The 22,795-nt window shown below is 37.6% G+C and overlaps 1 protein-coding gene across 1 annotated transcript; it reads left to right on the top strand.

The window, feature by feature from the left end:
* The first annotated feature begins 1,443 nt into the window (after positions 1–1,443).
* Positions 1,444–21,518, top strand: CCT2 (chaperonin containing TCP1 subunit 2). The gene is made up of 16 exons (XM_090273598.1): positions 1,444–1,528; positions 2,396–2,470; positions 2,565–2,630; positions 3,295–3,406; positions 3,725–3,801; positions 3,927–4,039; positions 4,857–5,059; positions 6,498–6,598; positions 6,806–6,933; positions 8,700–8,803; positions 13,787–13,906; positions 14,279–14,407; positions 14,591–14,694; positions 14,981–15,080; positions 15,955–16,096; positions 21,239–21,518. Exons 1-16 carry the CDS (start codon positions 1,526–1,528, stop codon positions 21,267–21,269), a joined length of 1,608 nt encoding a protein of 535 aa, XP_090129724.1. The 5' UTR covers positions 1,444–1,525; the 3' UTR covers positions 21,270–21,518.
* The last annotated feature ends 1,277 nt before the right edge of the window (positions 21,519–22,795 follow it).

Below are 22,795 nucleotides of genomic sequence, written 5' to 3' on the forward strand. Positions count from 1 at the left end.
TTATGTTCCAACCAAGCTATGGACACCAAAATATATTTCATATAATTTTAAAGTATCTCAAAATAGGCAAGTAGGGTTTGGCTTCCCGTAGTTGGTCAGTCCCTGGTGTAAACTAACCCTCTTAGAGTGTATCTGAAGGATAGAAACAACTAAAAATTGAAAACATCTATCAATGTTAACAATTGCCAAAAAATCCAGCTTACTAATTAATTGATGTTTGTCAAAGTGAGAGAAGGGTATTGGTAGATAATCGAAAACAAATAGATTTTTATTTTATTTTTTTAATTGATTGTAGAGAGAAAAAGGGAGGGGGAGATAGAGACATCTATTTGTTGTTCCACTTATTTATGCATTCATTTGTTGATTCATGTATGTGCCCTTACTGGGATGGATCCTACAACCTTGGTGTAAGGGACGAGGCTCTAACCAATTTAGTTACACAGCCAGGGCTAGAATTTTCTTTTTAAGCACATAATTTTGCTTTAACCATTCTGAGGGGCCAATTTAGAAGAAGTAGAAAACTGATTTTGATAAACTGAAATGTTTGGGATTGATCATGATCTCTACCAAGACATTATGTTAGAGTATATTAGTTGTCCCTATTAACGGGGGAGGAGAGGGATGCGTGAAATGCAAACCTCCTGGATGAGTAAGCAGGGCAAAGATAAAAGTAAATGTCTCCATCAGATTTCACAAAACCTTGTCCTGGAGAGTCCAAGTAAATTAAAAAGTGTTTTAAAAGTCAATAAAGGAATCTAAGTCTCCAAAATACTCGAAAAGTAAAATTAAAATTAAAATAACAATAAAAATATTATTTAGGAATATGTTGGTAAATAACCCTACAAAACAAAGCTAAAAAGGTTGAGGGTGGTGGCCTCTTAGGAGAAGCGACGCAGTTGGTGAATTATGTCCTTCATTATTAGTATATAACACTTTAATCTGTGTATATGTGGCACTTTAAGTCAAAATTTTTAAAGGTTTTACTTATTTATTTTTAGAGAGAGGGTAAAGAGTGGAGAAAGATTCACAGGTTCTCAGCTGGAGACCTGGCCTAGCAACCCAGGTATGTTCCCTGACAGGTAATCATAACCAGCGACCCTCTGGTTGGCAGGCAAGCACTCAATCCACTGAGCCACACCAGACAGAGTTAAGTTAAATTTTTAAATAGTATACTTAAGAAAAAATTGCTTAAGGGCAACACCATTACTAGAGCAAACCCCGTGGCACTGCCGCTTTTGTTGTTCGGGTCTATTACTCCCAATCCACCACGCCCCACATAAAACGTCAGACCCTCCCCTTTCCTTGTCTCGAGCAGGTGGTGCTGTAGGGGGCGGAGCGCGAGCCGAGGCCCCGCCTCTCCAACTAGAAGATCTGCGACCCGTGGGCGGTGCTAGGCTGGAGCTGCGTGGCAGCTGAAACCTCGCCCCCTACGGTAGAGCGTGTGGCGTCACATCCGGCTTCTCTTCCTCTGGTCTCCGGCCGCGAGCTGTGAGTGAGAAGCGTGAGTGGCCAACTCCTCGGAACCATGGTGAGCCTGGCCCCGCTGGCTCTGTCCCGCCATATCTCGCTGTGTCGTGCCCCTCCGTTGTCTCTTTTGTCCTTCCAGCGCAGCTGTCGCCTTTTGCCTGCCCCCCAGAACCGCAGCACATGGTGCGGGCCGTGGCGTGTGGCCTCCGCCCCACCCGCCGGTGAAGCCCTCCATGAGGGACAACGGGAGACGTGGGCCTCCAGGCCAACGTCCCGTTCTGACATGGTCTCTCCACTGTCCAGGCCTGGGGCTTACCTTAGCGAGAAACTTCTAGTACCCCGGGCGGGTTGGTGAGGCAGGCCCCGCCTTCCTTGGGGGCGGAGCCTGGAGCGGCGAGGAAGCAGCTAGGCCGCAGTGTTCCCTCATCCGTCTGGCCGTTGTCCCGCGAGTGGCTTACACCCCCTACCTGATCCTTAATTAAAATCAATTTCAGTGTCGCTATTCTTAGCAGGCTGTCAAGATCTTAAGTGTTTAATTTTTATTCCTGGAGAACTTGTAGATTGGAAAAGCAAGGTCCCCTGTTTATACCGCTTTAGAAGTCCCTCCCGCTTAAATAACGACTGCCCGGATGATAGAGAGCTTCGTTTGTTTGAAGAAGTACACTATTCTGTAAATTAGTTTTTTGTCTACCTACTTGTAAGTCTAACGGAAGGCATCTAAGTATACGTATTGAGGAATATTCGCATTTATGTGGGTACTAGACTTATCTCGGGGATCATTTTCTAAATTATAGGAGTGTCTAACCACTATGCTGGACATCTGAAACTAATGTAAAATAGTATTGAATGTTAACTAATTGAAAAATAAAAAATGAAATTTAAAAGTTAAAAGAACTGGCATTCATACTGGTTTTACTTTCCTTTTTAGGCGTCCCTTTCCCTTGCACCTGTCAACATCTTCAAGGCTGGAGCTGATGAAGAGAGAGCAGAGACAGCTCGTCTGGTAAACCTTGTTCTCATTCTTTTAAAGATACAGTGATACTTTTACAATTTTAAGACTAGAGTTGATTTTGAAAATCTTTTGTTTTTTACTCCAGTCTTCCTTTGTTGGTGCCATTGCTATTGGAGACTTGGTGAAGAGCACCTTGGGACCTAAGGGCATGGTAAGAAAAACAATTCTTATATTTTGATACCGTTTTATAGTTCTTAGTGGGAATAGACGTAGTAAATAAGTTTTTTGACGCTTTTTAATCTTTGAAACTTAAGTGTTAATTATACAGGTACGACATGGACATATTATTACTAAAAATCAAAACAGTACCCATGTGGTTGAAGTCCCATTCCATGCCCCTCCCCTTTCCTCCCTGGTGACAACCACTGTTATCATTAGGATGTAAATCTTCCCAGTATCTATTCTCTTATGTAAACGTATGTGTATCTTACATATTTTCTTCTATACTTACAAGATTCTACTTTGTTTTATCATAGATATTATTTATATGTAGTTTTTCTGTAGTGTGCTTTGTTAAAATCTTGCTTTAAGTGTCAAATAGTATTCAGCATCTTGAATTTTTTTTTGAAGTTTACATTTGTATCGAGTGACACTTAGTTTGTTTCTATTGTTTTGGCTATTTCAGTGCTGATACAACCTTGTTTATGCCTCCCTTGACCTTCTAGTGTTTTTAGGGGTAGATTCTAAGGCTTGCTTGTAGGTGTTAGCCATCCAGGATATTTTTACCCATTAGCAGTATATGAGGATATTGATTGACCCGTGCGTTAAAGGTGTACTTATGTACTTATATCTTCAGCCAAATGTGTTCCTTTTAGGACAAAATTTTGTTAAGCAGTGGTCGAGATGCCTCTCTTATGGTGACCAATGATGGTGCAACTATTCTGAAAAACATTGGTGTTGACAATCCAGCAGCTAAAGTTTTAGTTGGTGAGTCTTAAGATAATAGTGTTAACATTTTGAAACACATTTTTAATAGGCTGTGTTGACTAACTGTACTTTCAGTTAACTGTTCACTTTTTAATTATTGTCATTATTAAAATACAACTTCTGGAATGCTGTGTAATTATTGATGGTAAATGTATTGCCATTTCATACTGAAAAATTCCAAAAAATTTGTCATGTGAGGAGACCAGATAGGTGAGATTTGCATTGGTAGTGGGTATATTTGGAGGATTAGGTAAGCTAGAGAGAATTTACAAGGCAGAATCAAATGTAAGTGAGTTAATAACTAACTTGTTTTTCTAGATATGTCAAGGGTTCAGGATGATGAAGTTGGTGATGGCACTACTTCTGTTACTGTCTTAGCAGCAGAATTATTAAGGGTAAGATTGAGCAAGTTTGGCTTCATTTTATTAATTGTTTTTTACTACTGTGGTTTTGAATGTCATAAGTCAAGTTCTTCCTGCGTTTTTACTATTGACAAGTATTTTCTGCTGTTTATTGATAGGAAGCAGAATCTTTAATTGCAAAAAAGATTCATCCACAGACCATCATTGCGGGTTGGAGAGAAGCCACAAAAGCGGCAAGACAGGCTCTATTGAATTCTGCAGTCGATCATGGGTTGGTATACCAAAATACTGTTATTCAACATTCTTTGTAAAGTATGCTCAGTGCACAAAGTCTAGAGAATAAGAAAAACATACACCAACATGATCCTGCTGCCTCATCCTGCCCCAGCATGAAACCCCACATTACCCTCTAGAGATAGCCACTAAGTTCAAGTGTGGGTTTTCAGTTTTTGCCTAGATAATCACAGTAAGTGAAACAAATAGTAGCTTTGTATAGAGGGTTATTAGCTTCTTTAATGTAGTTGAATAACAACCACATTTCTGGGTGTTAATATTCTCTACAATATTTTAAATTGAGATATGCATTTGATTATATTACTGCAGTAAAATTTACTTATTTATAGTTGGACATTAGTGTCTTGACAGTGTTTAGCTTTATGTTGAGATAAACTTGTTACCCCCAAAAGATGTTTCAAGAAGTATTCCTGGGTTCAAAGATAAGTAATTTTCCAGAAAAAAATGTACTGATTTACACTTCCAGTACCTGTATAACTGCCTGTTTCCCAATGTTCTTGACATCGTTCGGTATGCTTTTGTGTGGTTGTGTTTCTTCATTATAATTTGCCAGTTTGATGGTAGGGAAAATAGTATCCTTTAATTTGCATTTCTTGTGTACTAGTGAGGTTTAATTCTCATCATGTGAATCATAACTGGTTGGGGTGAAATTATCTATTGACAGATGAGTATCCAAATAAATTTTGAGAAGTAAAATAGGATTGATTGCTGAGGAAACATTGAAGAATAAAGAAGTAAAATTAAGCATTTCATTTTAAGAAAGTCATGAGTTTTCTTGTTTGATTGTTTTTTAGTTCCGATGAAGTTAAATTCCGCCAAGATTTAATAAACATTGCCGGAACAACATTATCCTCAAAACTTCTTACTCATCACAGAGATCACTTTACTAAGTTAGCTGTAGAAGCTGTTCTCAGGCTGAAGGGCTCTGGTAATCTGGAGGCAATTCATGTCATCAAGAAACTAGGAGGAAGTCTGGCGGATTCCTATTTAGATGAAGGTGTGTATATATGTTGAATGTGGCTCAGCAAGCTATGGTGGGATGTTGAGGGGTAAACACTTAGTGAATCATGTTTTACAAATTAGTAAGGTTGAATATGTTTGCCAAGGTTGCATAGATAGCCTGTATGCAGCAGAGGCATAATTGGGTCCAGGTTTGTCTGACTCCATTGTCCGTGGCTTTTTCATATTATTACTGGCCTTTAAATTTCAATGATCTCTAGCACTACCTGTGAATCTGAATCTTCACATCTTGTTTTCTCTTGTATTGGTTTTAAGCTAATGAGAGTGAATTTAATACCTTTACATTGCAGGCCATATTCCTGTGTATGTAGTTTACTGTATATGTGGAATGTTTCAAAATACTGTGCTCTAAATATTTGTGCTGTGCTCTTAACTTTTTCTGTTTTATGTATTTTTAAAATGACCTGCTAAAATAATTTTTTTTCATTTTTACCAATAACTTTATTGATTTATTTTTTATTTTTATTTTTTTAATATGCTTTACTGTTTATGCTATTACAGTTGTCCCAATTTCTTTTCCCTTTGTTCCCCTCCACCCAGTGACCCCCTTCCCTCAACTTTTCTCCCCCCTCAGTCCATGTCCATTGGTTGTGCATATAGTTCTTCTCAACATCTTCCTGTCTACTCCACTCCCTTCTACTGTGCTTCTTAATTCCTGTACCATCTCCCTCCTTTTCCCCCCTTCCCCCTCCCCATAATTTTTGTGATCACTTTTCTAGTGGAATGCTTTAAATAGGGTTTCTCTAGGAACTTGGACTTAATCTAAGAATTAAAGTCTGAAATTAGACTTCAGTGTATTCTTTGAAAGTATTGGGTTGGCCAGAAAAGTTTGTTTTTTTCCATAAGATGGCTCTAGTAGTGCTTAGCTGCCTTTAACTTTGTTGTTAGACTGTATTGTAACAGCTGTCATATCAACATGCATTAAAATAAAACCTCATCAAAATAAGTTAATTTTTGTGTAGTCATTTTAATATTAAAGATGGAAGAAGATACGCAACATTTTCAGCATATTTTGCTGTTTTATTTCAAGAAAGGTAAAAACGCAACTGAAGCACAAAAAAAGATTTGTGCAGTGTATGGTGAAGGTGCTGTGACTGATTGAACATGTTGAAAGTGGTTTGCTAAATTTTGTGCTGTAGATTTCTCGCAGGATGGTGCTCTATGGTAGACCAGTTAAAGTGTTAGGGATCAAATCGAGACGATAATTGAGAACAATCAATGTCCTACCACGTGGGAGATAGCTGACATAATCAAAATATCCAAATCAATAAAGTTATTGGTGAAAACGAAAAATGTGTCTTTACAGAAAAAAACTGAACGGACTTTTTGTCCAACCCAATAATTTGATAAAGCAGACAACTTGTAAGAGTTACTAACTTTGAAGTATTTAATATAATTCTCTCCTCATATTGTAGGCTTTCTGTTGGATAAAAAAATTGGAGTAAATCAACCAAAGCGAATTGAAAATGCTAAAATTCTTATTGCAAATACTGGAATGGATACAGACAAAATAAAGGTATGTTTACATTTCTTGAAACTCTTGATTGCTAGCTGCTATAAACTCGGGCTGGGAGTCAGTTGCACCAAAAGGCTTACAATATATATAAATAAATACACACATGCAACCATATTTTGGTGTATTTACATAAAAATGTTTACATATGCTATGGGACTCTGAAGAGTAATTAAAATGATGCCAGTTTTCTGCTTTCCTCTTTCTTAGATATTTGGTTCTCGTGTAAGAGTCGATTCTACAGCAAAGGTTGCAGAAATAGAACATGCAGAAAAGGAAAAAATGAAGGAGAAAGTTGAACGTATTCTTAAGCATGGGATAAATTGCTTTATTAACAGGTCTGTGTGTTCTTATGCTATCGATACTTACAAAGATTTAAGAAAGAATTATTTTTCTAAAAAGGCTTAGAGAGATACCTTATATTGAATTAGTGATTTATTTAAGAACTGCTGTTTTTTTGTTTTTTTTTTTAATTTTTATTTATTTATTTGTTCATTTATTTATTTTTAGAGAGAGGGGAAAGGAGAAAGAGAGGGAAACATCACTGTGTGGTTGCCTCTCACTTGCGCCCCCAACTGGGGACCTGACCTGCAACCTAGTCATGTGCCCTGACTGGGAATCGAACCAGCGACACTTGGCTTGCAGGCCAACGCTCAATCCACTGAGCCACAGCAGCCAGGGCTTGCTGTTTTTTTCTAATTAAATTTATAGCAGAGCATTTGTATTAAAACTATTTTAGTGATATTTTGTGACTATACTGAGCCTTTTCTGTTAACAATAACAGTTTTCTGATCTGGCAGTTACTAGTTTTGACTATAGTATACATATATTCGGAGGACAGTTAATTTTGTATTAAATGATGGGAGTTTGAAGTAGCAAAAAGCTAATAGCATAGGAATACGGATGAAGAGATGAAAATAAGAATTTAAAGGCTTTTCTTTTAATTTGTATGAAAAATATATGTAAACCTTATTCATGTATTCTTAATTACTAGTATTTAAGGCCTTTTTATTTTATTTTTAATCTTTATTTCTAGAGAGAAAGGAAGGGAGGGAGGGGGGGGAGAGTCATCAATGTGTGGTTGCCTCTTGCACAATCCCCAAATGGGGACCTGGCCCACAACCCAGGCATGTGCCCTGACTGGGAATCAAACCTGTGACCTCTTGATTCATAGGCTGGCACACAGTCCACTGAGCCACACCAGCCAGGGCAGTATTTAAGGCTTTTATGGATTGTTTTGAATGAGGGAAGTATCAAGAGGAACAGCACATTTCAGTGAAATGGTGTTAGTTAACTTTGAGAGAGAGTGTATGAGGAGAAATAATTGTTTTGGGCCAAATGTTTGTTTTTGAGAAGTAAGTTACTAAATTTCTATGTGATCTATGAATCTGATAACACAAGGTTTGCTTAGCAATGTATTATATAATTATAATTCGGCTTTTTTTTTTAATTTACAAACTTAAACATTTTTTTTATTCCTATTGTAAAAGTAACATAGGCTCATTTTGGAAAATAGAAAAGTATCAAGAAGAAAACAATCTAGGGTCTTACTTCAGGAAATCTTTTAAGTTGATTTGTGTGTGTGGTGTTTTAGTTTCCATTTTTCACTTAGTTGTGGTCATATGCTGTAAACTTGGCATTCACTGTTTAAATCTAACAATATATATATTTACTTAAAATTATAAACTTTTTAACAATTTTTAAATTGCCATTTATACAAATATACTTTCCTAGTGGACATTGAGATCACCGGCAAATTTTGTTATTCTATATAAAAGTTCTTACCAGTATCTTCATTACATGTTTTAATATCTAATTTTCTTGACGTAGATTATCAATTGAATTAAAGCATATGAATATTATAGTTTCGATACATTACTGTTGAATTTCTTTCCAGTTTATACTATCAATAACAATATAAAAAACCTGTTCTAGCATGGATGTGGTAGTGTTATAATTTATAAATTGTATAGATAAATTGTATCCTGTTCTAATTTGCTTTTCTTTGGTAACTATTGAGGCAAAAAAATTTCTTTTTTCTTTTTTTTTAGTCCAATTATTTTATCTTGTGACGTAACAATGTATTTATGTATTTTATTTACAGGCAATTAATTTATAATTATCCCGAACAGCTCTTCGGTGCTGCTGGTGTTATGGCTATTGAACATGCAGATTTTGCAGGTGTGGAACGCCTGGCTCTTGTCACAGGTATGGGGAAAAGTCATTAATTTCTAACAAACGTAATAATCACTCTTGGATTTATTGAGTTTTAGTACAGTTGACTCTTTGAACAATGCGGTGGACGCCAACTCCCAGCCCCAAGCAGTTGAAAATCTGCATAGAACTCTTGATTTTGCAGACACTTATAGTCAGCCTTCGTACCCAATTGCAATGAAAAGCTGACCCTTGCATAACATGGGATCGAACTGCATGGGTCCAGTTTTTAAAGCCCACTTATAAGTGGACCCATGTAGTTCAAACTCATGTTGTTCAAGGGTCAACTATATATATAACTCATTGCTGAGAGTACAAAGAAGTCCCTTTAAGTTAGTCTGAAATCTAATGTATACTTCTTGGCTATTCTTTGTTTAGTTACATTATTTTTATTTTAAAAAAGATTTTATTTATATTTTTAGAGAAAGGGGAGGGGAAGAAGAAAGAAAGGGAGAGAAATATCTCTCAGTTGCCTCAGTGCCTGCAACCCAGGCCTATGCCCTGACCAGGAATTGAACTGGTGACTTTAGTTTGCAGGCTGGTGCTCAATCCACTGAGCTACACCAGCCAGGGCAGTTACATTATTTTTAATACACTAAATTATATGCCAGGTTTACCATTGATATAGATTGCTTTTTGTAGTGTTGTTTTAAAGATAAATACTACATTATTTCTCACAAACCCACAGTACCAGTGTTCTAAACGTAAGTCTATGTAAACTAGAGTTTAAAAAAAGAATCTCATGTCTTACCTAGTTTTTCATTTTTTTCTAATGCTAAGTGAGTAGTTTAATGCTTTGTGACCTGTATGGTAGTACAGTTATGATAATAATCTTTACTGAACACTTAACCATGTAATAGAGAGTGGGTCAAGTACTTAAACATTGCTTTTGTTATGTATTGAAAATTTCTGAAAGTAGTAAATTTTGAAATAAGTGTGAAACAGTCTGGCAATGCATGATGAAAAGTTAGTAGACTCCCAACACCCTTCAGAAGAGGTATGAGTGACGGAATTCCAGTTGTATACAATAGAAATGATGTTTATAGGTAAGGTATGTCTAAATCAAAATGACATAGAGTGCAACTTGTTTACTTTCTGTTGTGGTATTAGTTTTTAAAGTGGCCTCTTAAGTAGCCCTGGAAGAACTAAGCATTAAAAACTTTTATTATTCTCTTAATTTTTAGGTCCTTGAAAATGAATGAATAGGTGGGACAGTTGGTTTGGGACCTGGCAATGAGAATTAAGGAGAGGGGTGTGAGATGGAAAGCCACTGCGAATGTTGACTTCAGTTTGGAACTGCCATGAGTAATAGAAGAAATTAAAGGATACTAATGAATGTAGAGAGTAGAATTGGTCAGATTCTTAAGCCATTTTTAATAATCTAAGAAGCATAATCTTCTGACCTAAAAAGAGACATTTTCATTTTATTACATTGAAGTGGGCTTACCTACTCTAATTAAAGTTCTTCAAAAGCCATTGCACACTTGCTGATTAAGGTGGTAAAACTTAAGATGCTCATGTTTATGTAACTCCTTTAATGCAACAAATTAAAGACGTAAGAAATGTGAATGATAGCACACTCATGGGATAAGTTGATATCATAAGGACTTGATACATGAAATTGCCACATATACCAACTGAGGTTGACTCACTCAATGGTGGCTCCCACCCTATTAGCTTTTGTGTTGTCATGGTGTGTGAAATTGGTTCTTGAATGACCATAGGATAAGTGAACATTCTCAAGGGCCAAATTAGTCTCAATTTGAGGATATGATGTCCTAAACACTGATTAGGTCTCTGATCTAGAAAACAAAGTCTCAGGAATTTGCCAGCCAAAAAGAACTTCAGCCATACAGATTATCAGTATAAGTTAATAGAGTTGGGAAGACTGGAGTTCTTTTTATAAGTTAATTGTAAAATAGATACACATGTAAAGCATCAGTTATTCAGATATATCAATAAGGTGAAGAGGGTTGGGTGATAGATGTATTCTACTTTATTAAAAGAGAGATTGATGAGCTAGAGAAAAGGATTTTAAAATGGAAATCTAACTTTTGCTTAATTGAGAACCAAGAAATGGCTAGTACTTTTAAGTTTACAGCATGGAAGATGGAGGGAAAATAGTAATAGATATAAGACATAAGGATTAAAATGAATTTACTTTTTTGACACCTCAATTAAGTTTGCTCTGGGAAATTCTCAATATGTACTTCCCCTTTTCTAGATCTTACAGGGCTTTCTGACATTTTACTTGTGATAATGAGCAGATATCAAGTGCTCACTAAGTTGTTCCTAAAGTTCATACATCTGTTGACATAATAAGACTAGTTAAATATTCTCATTTTTGTTTGGGAGATTGGGTTATAAGAGTACTGGTATTCTAGACTGGATTCAGAAGAGAATCTATTTAAATGCAGACTTAAAGGTAAATGTTATAAAGTTTCAATTTAACCTTTGTGGGGGTAGTGGTATACAGTATGTGCACATAGGTCTGAAGCCAGACTGCTTGGATTTGAATCCCACCTTCACCGTATGTGTTCAAGCTGTGTAACCTTGGATAAGAAACTAAACATCTCTGCCTCAATTTTATCATTTCTAAATGGGATGATAATGGGCCATATCTCATTAGGATTGTTGTAAAGACTAATCTGCCAATTTCATAAGAGGTACTTTAAAGAGTGCTTGGCATATAATAAGCAATCAAATGTTAATATGTTAATTACTGCTTGTTGAAAAACAAATTTTATTTTTATTTTTAAGTATATTTTATTGATTATGCTGTCATAATTGTCCAGTGTCTTTTCCCTTTGCTCCCCTCCACCCAGTTCCCCTTTTCCCTCCATCAATTCTACCCCTCTTAGTTTATGTCCATGGGTCGTGCATATAAGTTCTTTGGCTTCACTCTTTTTTATATTATTATTAACTTCCCCCTGTCTATTTTGTACCAACCAATTATGCTTCTTAATCCCTGCACCACTTCCCCATTTCTCCCCCTTCCCCCTCTCAGCCAATAACCCTCCAAATGATCTGCATACTTATGATTCTGTTCCTGTTCTGGTTATTTGCTTTTGTTTTTATTTTTTTAGGTTCTGTTGCTGATAGTAGTGAGTTTGTTGTCATTTTAATGTTCATAGTTTTGATCCTCTTTTTCTTAAATAAGTCCCTTTAACACTTCATATAATAGGGGCTTGGCTATGATGAACCCTACCTTTACCTTGTCTGGGAAGCACTTTATCTGCCCTTCCATTCTAAATGATAGCTTTGCTTGATGGAGTGATCTTGGTTGTAGGTCCTTGCTTTTCATCACTTTGAAAACTTCTTTGCCAGTCCCTACTTGACTGCAAAGTTTTCTTTTGAGAAATCAGCTGATAGTCTTATAGGAATGCCTTTGTAGGTAATGCTCTTCTTTTGCTGCTTTTAAGATTCTGTTTATCTTGAACCTTTGGCATTTTAATTATGATGTGTCTTGGTGTGGTCCTCTTTGGGTCCAAATGTTTGGGACTCTGTGTGTTTCCTGAACTTGCATGTCTATTTCCTTCACCACATTTGGGAAGTTTTCCCTCACTATTATCTCACATAATTTTTCAATTTCTTGCTCTTCCTCTTCTTCTGGCACCCCTATGATTCTGATGTTGGCACGTTTAAAGTTGTCTCACAGGTTCCCAAGACTCTCCTAAGTTTTTTTTTTTCAATTCTTGTTTTCTCATTCTGTACTGGTTAACTGTTCATTCCTTCCTTATGTTCCAAATCATTAATTTGAACCCTGGTTTCCTTCCCTTCACCATTGGTTTTGTGTGGATTTTCCTTCATTTCACTTAGCATAGCCTTCACTTCTTCTCTTATGCATTTGCTGTACTCCAGCATATCTGTCAAGTCTGTGAGCATCGTTATCACTGGTATTTTGATATAAATATCTGCATCTGTTAGGTTTGCTCTCTCCTCGTTGCTTAGTTCTCCCACTGGAACCTTGATCTGTTCCCTCTTTTGGGCCATACTTCTCTGTCTCCTCATTCTGACAGGCTCCTGTGTTTGCCTCTGTGTCTTAGGTAGAGCTATCATACCTGTTACGTTGTAAGGGGCGGAGCCATAGGTATTTGTCAGTACTTGGAGACCTGTTTTGCCATGTTGTGGTGCTGTGTGTGGGAGGAGTCTGAGAGGGAACAGTGCTGCTTGCTCAGCACTCGCCCCTTTTCCAAACACTCCTCCCACTTCCATATGGGACTGGTACCTCTCTAACTGTTGCCCAGGTTGTGGTTCCCAGAGTGGGTGGGTCTGCAGACGTTCTAGACCATGGGGGCCCTCCAAACAGGGGTACTTTGCTGAGAGACTGGCAGTTTCTTGCCCCACTCCAACCCTCACTGTTTTCAGTCAGAAGCATTGAAGCTTTATTTTCCCTCGCGCTAGAGCCGTGAGCTGCGTAGTCTACTCTGGTGCTGAGAGTGCTCCCAGGTGTTCCTCCCTACTTTTTTAAATGTGCGACTGTGCCTTTTGCTTGCTGGCCACCGCCACTGTCACTGCCACCGTGTCCTCTCCACCCTGGCTCTGCCCCTTCTTCTCGTCCGGATGAGTATTTCTTCTTTATATCTTTGTTGGACTTCTGTGCAGCTCGATATTCTCGAACTTCTGGTTGTCTCCAGTTTTGAGGTAGTTATGTTCCTTCTTCATTGTGGGGGGGAGACACAGTGTGTCTCTATGCCTCCATCTTGGCCAGAAGTTTATTTTTTATAATTTTTAATTTTTTTGAAGAAATTCTTTCATTTTCATAGAGTAGAAGAGAGGGAGAGAAACATTGATTGGTTGCTTCTCGCAAGTCCCCGATTGGGGGGCCTGGCTCGCAACCCAAGCATATGTCCTGACTGAGAATCAAACCAGTGACCTTTGAGTTCACAGGTTGGCACTCACTCCACTGAGCCACACCAGCCAGGGCCAAAAACAAATTTTAAACCTGTTGTGCATTTAATTTATTTATGTTCATAGGTGGTGAGATTGCCTCTACCTTTGACCACCCAGAACTAGTGAAGCTTGGAAGTTGCAAGCTTATTGAGGAAGTCATGATTGGAGAAGACAAGCTCATTCACTTTTCTGGGGTAGCCCTTGGTGAGTGATCATGTAGATCTTGGTTTAGGTTCCTAAATCCTTGCTAGACTGTTGAAGTGAAAGAAATTGTTGCATAGTTACTGGAATATGTGTCTTAATTCTTCAGAAGCGTGATACATGTTAATTTCGATCTATCTTGAGGTCAGCTTTAAATTAATCTTATCTTCGTGAAGAGTGTATTTTCAATATAATTGTTTTTTAAATAACTTAGAATTATTATGAATATGGATTGTCAGCAAAGAGAATGTAACAGTGGAAGGTATGTCAGCTCTTAAAGTAACGTGACTAGTACCTACATAAATGATAGGAGGCAGATTTTTATGTTTTGTAATTAAGTGCTCATTGTGACATAATATTATTTTTTAACATTAGGGGAGGCTTGCACTATTGTTCTTCGTGGTGCCACTCAGCAAATTTTAGATGAAGCAGAAAGATCTTTGCATGATGCTCTTTGTGTTCTCGCCCAAACTGTGAAGGATTCTAGAACAGTTTATGGAGGAGGTAAAACATTTTATTTATTTTCTTAAAGTGTAATATAAATTGTAAGTGGTTTTCATCGTTCTGATAGAACTATATATTGCGTTTGCTTTTAATTTTAAAGTGCTTAACATATCTAAGGGAAGTAATTCAATGTCTTTGAGACAACTAAGCATAATGATATTTTGTGGGATTTTTTATCCATAGGCTGTTCTGAGATGCTGATGGCTCATGCTGTGATGCAGCTTGCCAGTAAAACTCCAGGTAAAGAAGCTGTTGCAATGGAGTCTTACGCTAAAGCACTGAGAATGGTAAGTTAAGATATGTGAACTTTAATTTTGTTGGTATTGATGGTTTTTAAGTAAATATATTTTTCTAACTTGGGCAGAAAGTGTTTCTTTTCTTGGTCTTAAGAAAAAGTGCTCTATTATATCGCCTTTAAATGTGATTCTGGAGTTTATCTGCTTTATGAGCTGTAATTAAAAGGAAGCAGATTCACAATGTTTCCAAATATGTAATTTTTAAAAGCTATCCTAGTTAGGCATAAATGCGTTCTACTGGGATAGATAATAACCATTTGTCTTCTTCACTTCATAGTTGCCAACCATAATAGCTGACAATGCAGGCTATGACAGTGCAGATCTGGTGGCACAGCTCCGAGCCGCCCATAGTGAAGGCAATACAACTGCTGGGCTCGGTAAGAAAGCAATTGGGACCTTGTAATTGTTACTAGTAACTGTTGGCCGATTTTCTTTACCTGTTTTTTGGTCGATGAATTCTCATGATAACTATATAAAAGACTCCTTTGGCCCTTTTTGTAAGCATTACATATTCTAGGAAAATGTTTTACTTCATATTCTCAACACTGCCAAACTTGGTTATTCCATAAAGGGTATAAATCTAGTTAGAAGATTTATAACTAGTTTGTTATATTATGAATATAGAATTTAAGTATGTAAGCAGTACTTATGTTCCTAAATAAGTGTAAACTTTACTGTATCTCTTATAATCAGCATTAATTCCCAGTCTCACAGTAAGCTTATTCTGAGCCATTCTTGAGTGCAAATCTCTGATACATAGATAAAAGTGGGCAAAAAGGCAGTTTTAATTCAGACTGGAAAATATCCCAACAAACTATCCAGGACATTATAGGAATCATCTTAGACGGTAGATAATCCTGTCGCCAGACAGAAGAGAGCTGGTGAATGATGATCTGTACGAAGATGAGATAAGATCACAAGAAGAAAAATAGATGACTTCTAAGTTTTCTCATCCAACTCATGGTTACCAGTGATGAGCAAATTTTATGTAGTAATTTTACATGTAAAAGTAGATTCAATAGGTGATCTAGTGTTTTGTGTAGATTTTTCATTATTTGACCTAGTTGCCCTCCATTAATACAAGTCAATAGTTGGTGTTTTGATTTTTTTAAAAGGCTTTTCTTGAGTGATAAAGTAATTGAGTGTTGTGATTTTATTTTTCAAAACAGGATTAATTTTATTTAAATCATTAGTGATGTTTTGATACTTGTTAAAACTGTAGTTTATTTAGTAAATACTCTTTCTTTTCAGATATGAAGGAAGGTACTATTGGCGATATGGCAGTACTGGGTATAACAGAAAGTTTCCAAGTGAAGCGACAGGTCCTTCTGAGTGCAGCTGAAGCAGCAGAGGTGATTCTGCGTGTGGACAACATTATCAAAGCAGCACCAAGGTATTGTAGCACTATAAAACACCTCCTGGAAAAAATTATTAACATGGAAATTAAAAAAATAGGTAGCTGCCTATAGTGGTAGTTGATAGAAAGTATAGCCATTTTTATCTAAATATAAATATTAATGCAAGTTATTTAAAATATGTAATCACAGGTCTTAGATTTAAGCCAGAAAAGTTTGATGGGGAGTAGGGTATGGTAACACAGGATAGCTCTTAGGATTGAAAGGGCACATACAGAGCCAGGCTTGGAAAGGTCAAGAACCTTAGAGCTTTTGCGCAGGGTTGTGCAGTAGTAGGAACTGATGTCTTTACCATGATGAGTCAGCTCCAGTCATTTTCTGTCCTGGGTATACTTTTCCATATCGACATTCTTAAGCACAAAATTAGGACAGTTCTTAACATGTTCCTGTGCCAGCAGTATTTCTAAAATGCCTAATTCTTTTAAAAACTTATTTGCATAAAAATGATTGAAAGGCCAGAAAACCTCAACTTTTGAAAATTCATTTAATAATTGTTCTTACTAATAGTTACTGAAACCATTTATTTTACCTGTTGGGGGTAGTTCAGGGAGATGGGAGGGGATGGTGGCTTGGACCAGCATATAGAAGTGAGGGTGGTGAGAAGTGGTTGATAAAAAGTATATATTTTGAAGGTAGAGTCAGCAGGATTTGATATGGGTTGGATACAGGGTGTGAGAGGAAAGGGGATTATGGATAATTCAAGGTTTTTGTAGGGAGAAATAGAGTTTCTCTTAACTGAGATGGGAAAGTCTTTGGGAGGGAAGAAGTGGATTTCAGTTTGGGATATTTGAGATGTCTCTTGATAATTCAGCTGGGAAGTTGATTCTGTAGTTTAGGAGATAAGTAGGAGCTATAGTAATAAATTTAGGCCTTGTCAGCCTTTGTGGTATCTAAAGCCATTAGACTGGTCCAGTCACCAAGAAAGTGAATGTAGCTAAAGAAGGAAAGTGGTTTTAAGGACTGAGCACTATAAAATTTGTTATAACTTTGGAACGATTTTAGAGCAACCAGCGAAGGACACTGGAATGTAAAGAATGGATAGTTATTTAAACTAGGTGATGGCCAATGAGGGTTCACGATACAGTCTCTGCTTCTATGTGCAATTTGAAATTTTTCATAATACAAAGTTTTGGTTTTTTTTAAGATTTTATTTATTTGTTTTTAGAGAGAGGGGAAACAGGGAGAGAAACATCACTGTGTGGTTGCCTGTCATTCCCGCCCCCAACTGGGGACCTGATGTGCAACCTAGTCATGTGCCCTGACTGGGAATCGAACCAGCGACACTTGGGTCATAGGCCGACATTCAGTCCACTGAGCCACAGCAGCCAGGTCATAATACAGAGTTTTAAAGATTGGGTGATAGGGGGTTGCTGCTGAGGTGTGAGGGAAAACCAAGGGAATGTGTGTCCAGAAGCCAAATGAAGAAAGGATTTAGGGAGGAGGAATGATCAACTACCAAAATGATGCAACTAGGTCAAGTAAGATAAGGACTGAAAATTCACCTTAAAAATTGGATTTAATAACAGGGGCCATTAGTAATCTTGACAAACCGTTTTGGTGGCATGGAGGCAGTGGGACAAGAGGATTGTAGAGGGTGTCCATAGGCTGCTTTTTGGAGGAGTCCTGTGAATGGCAGTGGAGAAGTGGGATAGTAGCTAGGAGAGGTATAGGTCTTTACTTTGAAAATTCGGTTTAAGTGGGAGCAATTTCCTGGAGAGGAAATGATTGAAGCAGGAGAGGGGAGTTGTCCACTAAGCAGTTGCAAGAGGGAATGGGAGATCAGAGAACAAGAGCAGGAACTGGTTTTAGACAGGAACACAGAAAGCGTTCATCTATAGTAACAGGAGGGAGGTAGGAATGCTACTAGGAAATTGCACCTTAAATGCACTAAGGTACAGAGGACCTTTTTTTGTGCAGAACCCTGCAGTACTCATTTCATTGGCTTCTATGAGTGTTTTGTGTCCTAACGTTATTAGGGGAAAGAAAGAGTAGAAGATAGTGATTTGGATGTAGAAAGAACATGAAATGGTATTTAAATCCCTGTGATGTGCAGTGGAAAGAGGGCTGGGCTGAAAAGTCTCGAGATTCTCTGCTTCTGTATTGGGAAGGTAGGGTGATGAAGAGTATTTCCCTCACCAGTTTAGGAGAAATTGACAGAAAGTCAATTTGGAAGTAGTGCCACCCAAGATGGTTAAATGCAGTTATGTTTTTTATTGTCTTTAAGCAGAATGATAGCAAAAGGAAACAGTTCTGTAGTTAAATTTTTCTGACAAGGGGTCAAGGTCACATAGCCACATTCACTCTCAGAAATCTTCACAATAACGCAGCCACCTTTGAAATGCACACTCTTTTTTTTTTTTTTTTAATGTGTTTTATTGATTATAATATTACATTTGTGCCAATTTCCCTTCCCTCTGCTCCCCTCCACCCGGTGGCCCCCCTCCCTCCAGTTGTCCCCCCCTTTTAGATCATGTCCATTAGTTGTGCATACAGTTCTTCTCAACCTCTCTCTGTCTATTCCATTCCCTCCTACCATGATCCTTAATTCCTATATCATCTCCCTCCCTCTCCCCATTCCCCCTCCCTGTTGACCTCCCCCCAATATGTTCCCCGTACCTATAGTTCTTTTTCCATTCTCGTTGCCTGTTTAGTTTGCCTTTGTTTCAATTCCCTAGCTTCTGTTGTTTCTTGTGATGCAGTTTTCATTTTAGATTTCATTGTCTTGATCCTCCTTTTTCTAAACCAGTCCCTTTAACTTCTCATATAACAGTGGTTTGGATCTAATGAACTCTTTCAGTTTTATTTTGTCCTGGAAACACTTTCTCTGTCCTTCTATTCTGAATGACAATTTCGCTGGATAGAGTATTTGTGGTTGTAGGTTTTGGATTTTCATTACTTTGAATATTTCTTGCCAGTCTCTTCTTGCCTGTAGGGTTTCCCTTGAGAAGTCAGCTGATAGTCTAATTGGGACCCCTTTGTACATAATTCTTTTATTCTCTCTTGCAGCTTTTAAGATTCTCTCTTTATCTTTAATTTTTGACATTTTGATTATAATGTGTCTTGGAGTGGTTCTCCCTGGGTCCAGTTTTTTTGGAACTCTCTGTGCTTCCTGGACCTGTAAGTCTATTTCCTTCCCCAAGTCTGGGAAGTTCTCCTTTATTATATTTTCACTCAATTTTTCAAGTTCTAGTTCATCTTCCTCGCTTTCTGGCAAACCAATGATTCTTATGTTGGGCCTTTTATAGCTGTCCCAGAGGTTTCTGATCCTCTCATCGTTGCTTCCCATTTCCTCTCCCTGCATTGGTTGACTTCTTGTTCCTTCTCCATATTCCAGTTTGTTGAAATGAACTCTGGATTTTTTTTCCTCACCATCTGTCTCGTATGTGGTTTTGTTCCTTTCGTTATGAGTGTTTTTTGCTTCTTTCTCATCTTTTTCCAGATCTTTTGTGAATTCTGTAAGCCACCTGATAACAATGGCCCAGAACTGAGCATCTGACAGGTTTCTTATCTGTTCATCTGTCAGGTTCTCCATCTGTTGCCTGGTGAGCTGTGCCACCGGGATTTCTATAGTTGTCTGCCTCATTTTGACAGATGCGTTTTGTTTTCTTGGGCCGGCTGTAGGGGGCAGTGCCTGTGTACTCGTAATGACCCAGCGACCGGCCGCCTTTCGGCAGCCTTTCTTGCTGTGCCGTGGTGCTTTGTCGTCACAATCCAACGACCGGTGCCTGTCCGTGACCTATTTCGCAGCCCTGTGGCGCTTTCTTTGGGGGCGGGGGTCCAAGATGGGTTCACACAGTTATTCCGCTAGGAGACCGGGATCCGTCCTCCCGCCCCCCTGGGCCTCACTGTTCAAGGCAATGTGGTGGCTGCTTTCCCCAGCGTTGGGGTCGCGAGCTGCTGGGGGTTCGACTGCAGCCGGGGTTGTTCTCCCCGCCGCTGTCCCAGGTGCGACCGCAAACAGCTCCGCCCCCTTTCACTCTTACCTGCCCAAAGGGCGCCGCTTGTTTATAACTTCATATGTTGGGCTTCCGTGTAGTTTTATTTTCTGGAATTTCTAGTTATCCTTTGTTTTGAAGTAGTTGTATTCCTCTCTAGTTGTAGAGGGAGACCTAGCGCGTCCGTCTAAGCCTCCATCTTGGCCGGAAGTCTGAAATGCACACTCTTAATACCTCACCTGATCTGGTAACACTGTTTTAGAGGTTTAAGTGTCTATTAAATATCAGAATTTCTGATACATGGGGCTATGGACTTTTCATACTAGTTAGTAATATTTAGGGGACTCGTTTTCAGATAAGTGCCCTTTGACAGCTGCTTGATAACTTTTTCTGTATTGACATCTTTTAGCATCCTTTATTATAATTCCCATTAGCCACTGAGGTTGGAAGGGTTTCTCTATATGATTCCAGAAAGCTGTACCCCTTGGGGTTGTTTATAATCTTTTCTGCTTTTAACTGTTCCTTGCCTCTAGAAGCAGTTTCTCAGGCCCTAACTCCTTGAAAAGGCATTAAGCAAAAAATTGCACTAGTACCTCTACCGTGTCACCTTCCTGAGCCATTTATTGTATGGTTACCAGAGAATAGAGGTTTTAACATCTCAGGTGCAAGAGGTACTATTGGCGAGTTACTCAATCCCATCACCACCTTACCTCTTGGCATTTGTTTTCTTCATTTAGGATCATGATCTAGAGCTTTTCATCTAGAGGCCCCAGAGCCTTTTCATTTTACATTTTCTGGTTAAGAGGATCCAGACTAAATTAGTCCTTGACTAAAATTCCTTAACACATATTAGTTGAAAACATGAATTAATCATTTTCTGAAAAATACATGTTATCACTTTCTGGAAAATAACACATTTGTTAAGTAGGTTGTTTGCACAAGAAGTTGAGAACTGCTAAATTAATACAGACCTTCATATTTCACAGGTTTTTGTAATGTCTTAATAAAATGGTAATTGAGGGATGTCAGGAGGTAGAAATGACTTGTAGAAAATTGGTTATAATGGTCTTAATAAAATTAGGATTCTAGCTGTGTTTGTATTGAATGTAAACTTTTGGCTACAGTCATGCTTTTTATTTTCACCACTGACTTTTTTCTTAACTGTATGTTGTATAATCCTTGCAGGAAACGTGTGCCTGATCACCACCCCTGTTAAGCATTCCTCTATGCCGTTACGTGCTCTGGACCAGTTCATAGTAAAGTTGTTGGAAAGACTTCAACTTCTTAAGGAAGACTATGGAATTGAAGTTTATCTGTGGTTATTATATCCTTAAGCTTGGACATTTAGTTGACCTTTTACTTTAAAATGGGTCTAATTTATTTGCTGTTCGTATTCCATAAAATTTAGTTGATTTAAAAAGTCCATTTCTAATACTGTCTATCAAAATAAAGGTTTGAACAGTTACTTAGTTGTTACCTCTCTTAGTGATTTCTTCTTATAATGGGTGTGAATGATTGTACGTTCAATATAGAGTTGTTTCAGCTTAACTACTGATTGACCTTAAACATTTATGAAATAATTATCTTGGTCAATATAAGTCCAAGTCAGGTGTGATAAACATACACTAATGTTTTGGTTCTCAATTATACATAACCTTTATTAACTAGACATTTAGTGGGAGTACCATAGTCTTTAGTACTCATTTTGTATAAACTAAGTAATGTTTCTTATATAGGAAAAACTTAGATGGTTTCTGTTACTTGAAGTTTGAAAGAGTAATAATTTTTATGTTGTTGCAAGCTGCTTTAATTACCTCTGATGCTTTATAACGTAATGTTCTTTTAAAGAAGATGGGTCTGATGCTTTATAACGTAATGTCCTTTTAAAGAAGATGGGTTTTGTTAGACTTCAGCATTGTTGATGGGGTTTTTGTTTTTGGCAAATGGATTTTAGAGAGAATGATAACGGATATAAGTATGTATTGAGTTTAATGGTCAATTTAGATTTGGAGATTACTTATACATCAGTATATCGCAGAATGCACCAGAAATAAAATGAGAAATCCCAGCAGTAGGTTACAAGTTTTTACTGGGTATCTGTCTTTGTTAGCATCATGAAGACATTTTATTTCCGGAGAGGAGCAAGAGGATTTTCAAAGAAACATTGATTAAACCAACCTTTTTTGTTTTGTCTTTGTCTAAAAGTTTGTTTCAACATTTAATGCTACTTTGTAGAAGCTATTAAAACTGGAAAAATTTGGTTTTCTTAGTGATACTAGCTTTTGTCCTCCAACATTCACCTAAAGGAGAAATATGCTGAGATCATTAAAGAGAATAGTATTGATTTTATATTTTTATTATTTATTTTTTTACTATTAGGGACATTAATAGTACTGTTTGCTGTGTAATTTTTTTAAGTACTTTATCATACATGATAACATTAGTTTACATCCCACAGCGCAGGTGAAGCATATCAAGAAAAGCTGCAGAGGTTTCAGTGGGAGAGGTGGGTTTAAACATCTTTTTGAGAGACCAGATGAGCTGCAGTAGCATTTTAATCTAAAAGTGTACTTGGGCACATTTTTTTTTCTCCAGAGGTCTTAAAACAGATACACCAGTTAAAGTTCATCTAAAAAGAGGTAGAAACGGGAATTTAATTGTTATATCCAGCAATACATCCATGCCCCTTTTCCTCTTTGAATTCATATCTTTTGAAGCCCTTACAGATTTTATTGTCATGGC

Source organism: Furipterus horrens, unplaced genomic scaffold (genome assembly GCF_987537825.1).
Source record: "Furipterus horrens unplaced genomic scaffold, mFurHor1.1.pri manual_scaffold_4, whole genome shotgun sequence".
In the NCBI taxonomy this organism is placed as follows: Eukaryota; Metazoa; Chordata; class Mammalia; order Chiroptera; family Furipteridae; genus Furipterus; species Furipterus horrens.

What these genes read in the sequence shown, in the direction of transcription:
- CCT2 (XM_090273598.1), top strand. An exon ending in TAGCAGCAGAATTATTAAGG is followed by an intron (nt 3,802 to 3,926) that starts GTAAGATTGAGC and finishes GTTTATTGATAG; the next exon opens with GAAGCAGAATCTTTAATTGC. An exon ending in CAATACAACTGCTGGGCTCG is followed by an intron (nt 15,081 to 15,954) that starts GTAAGAAAGCAA and finishes CTTTCTTTTCAG; the next exon opens with ATATGAAGGAAGGTACTATT.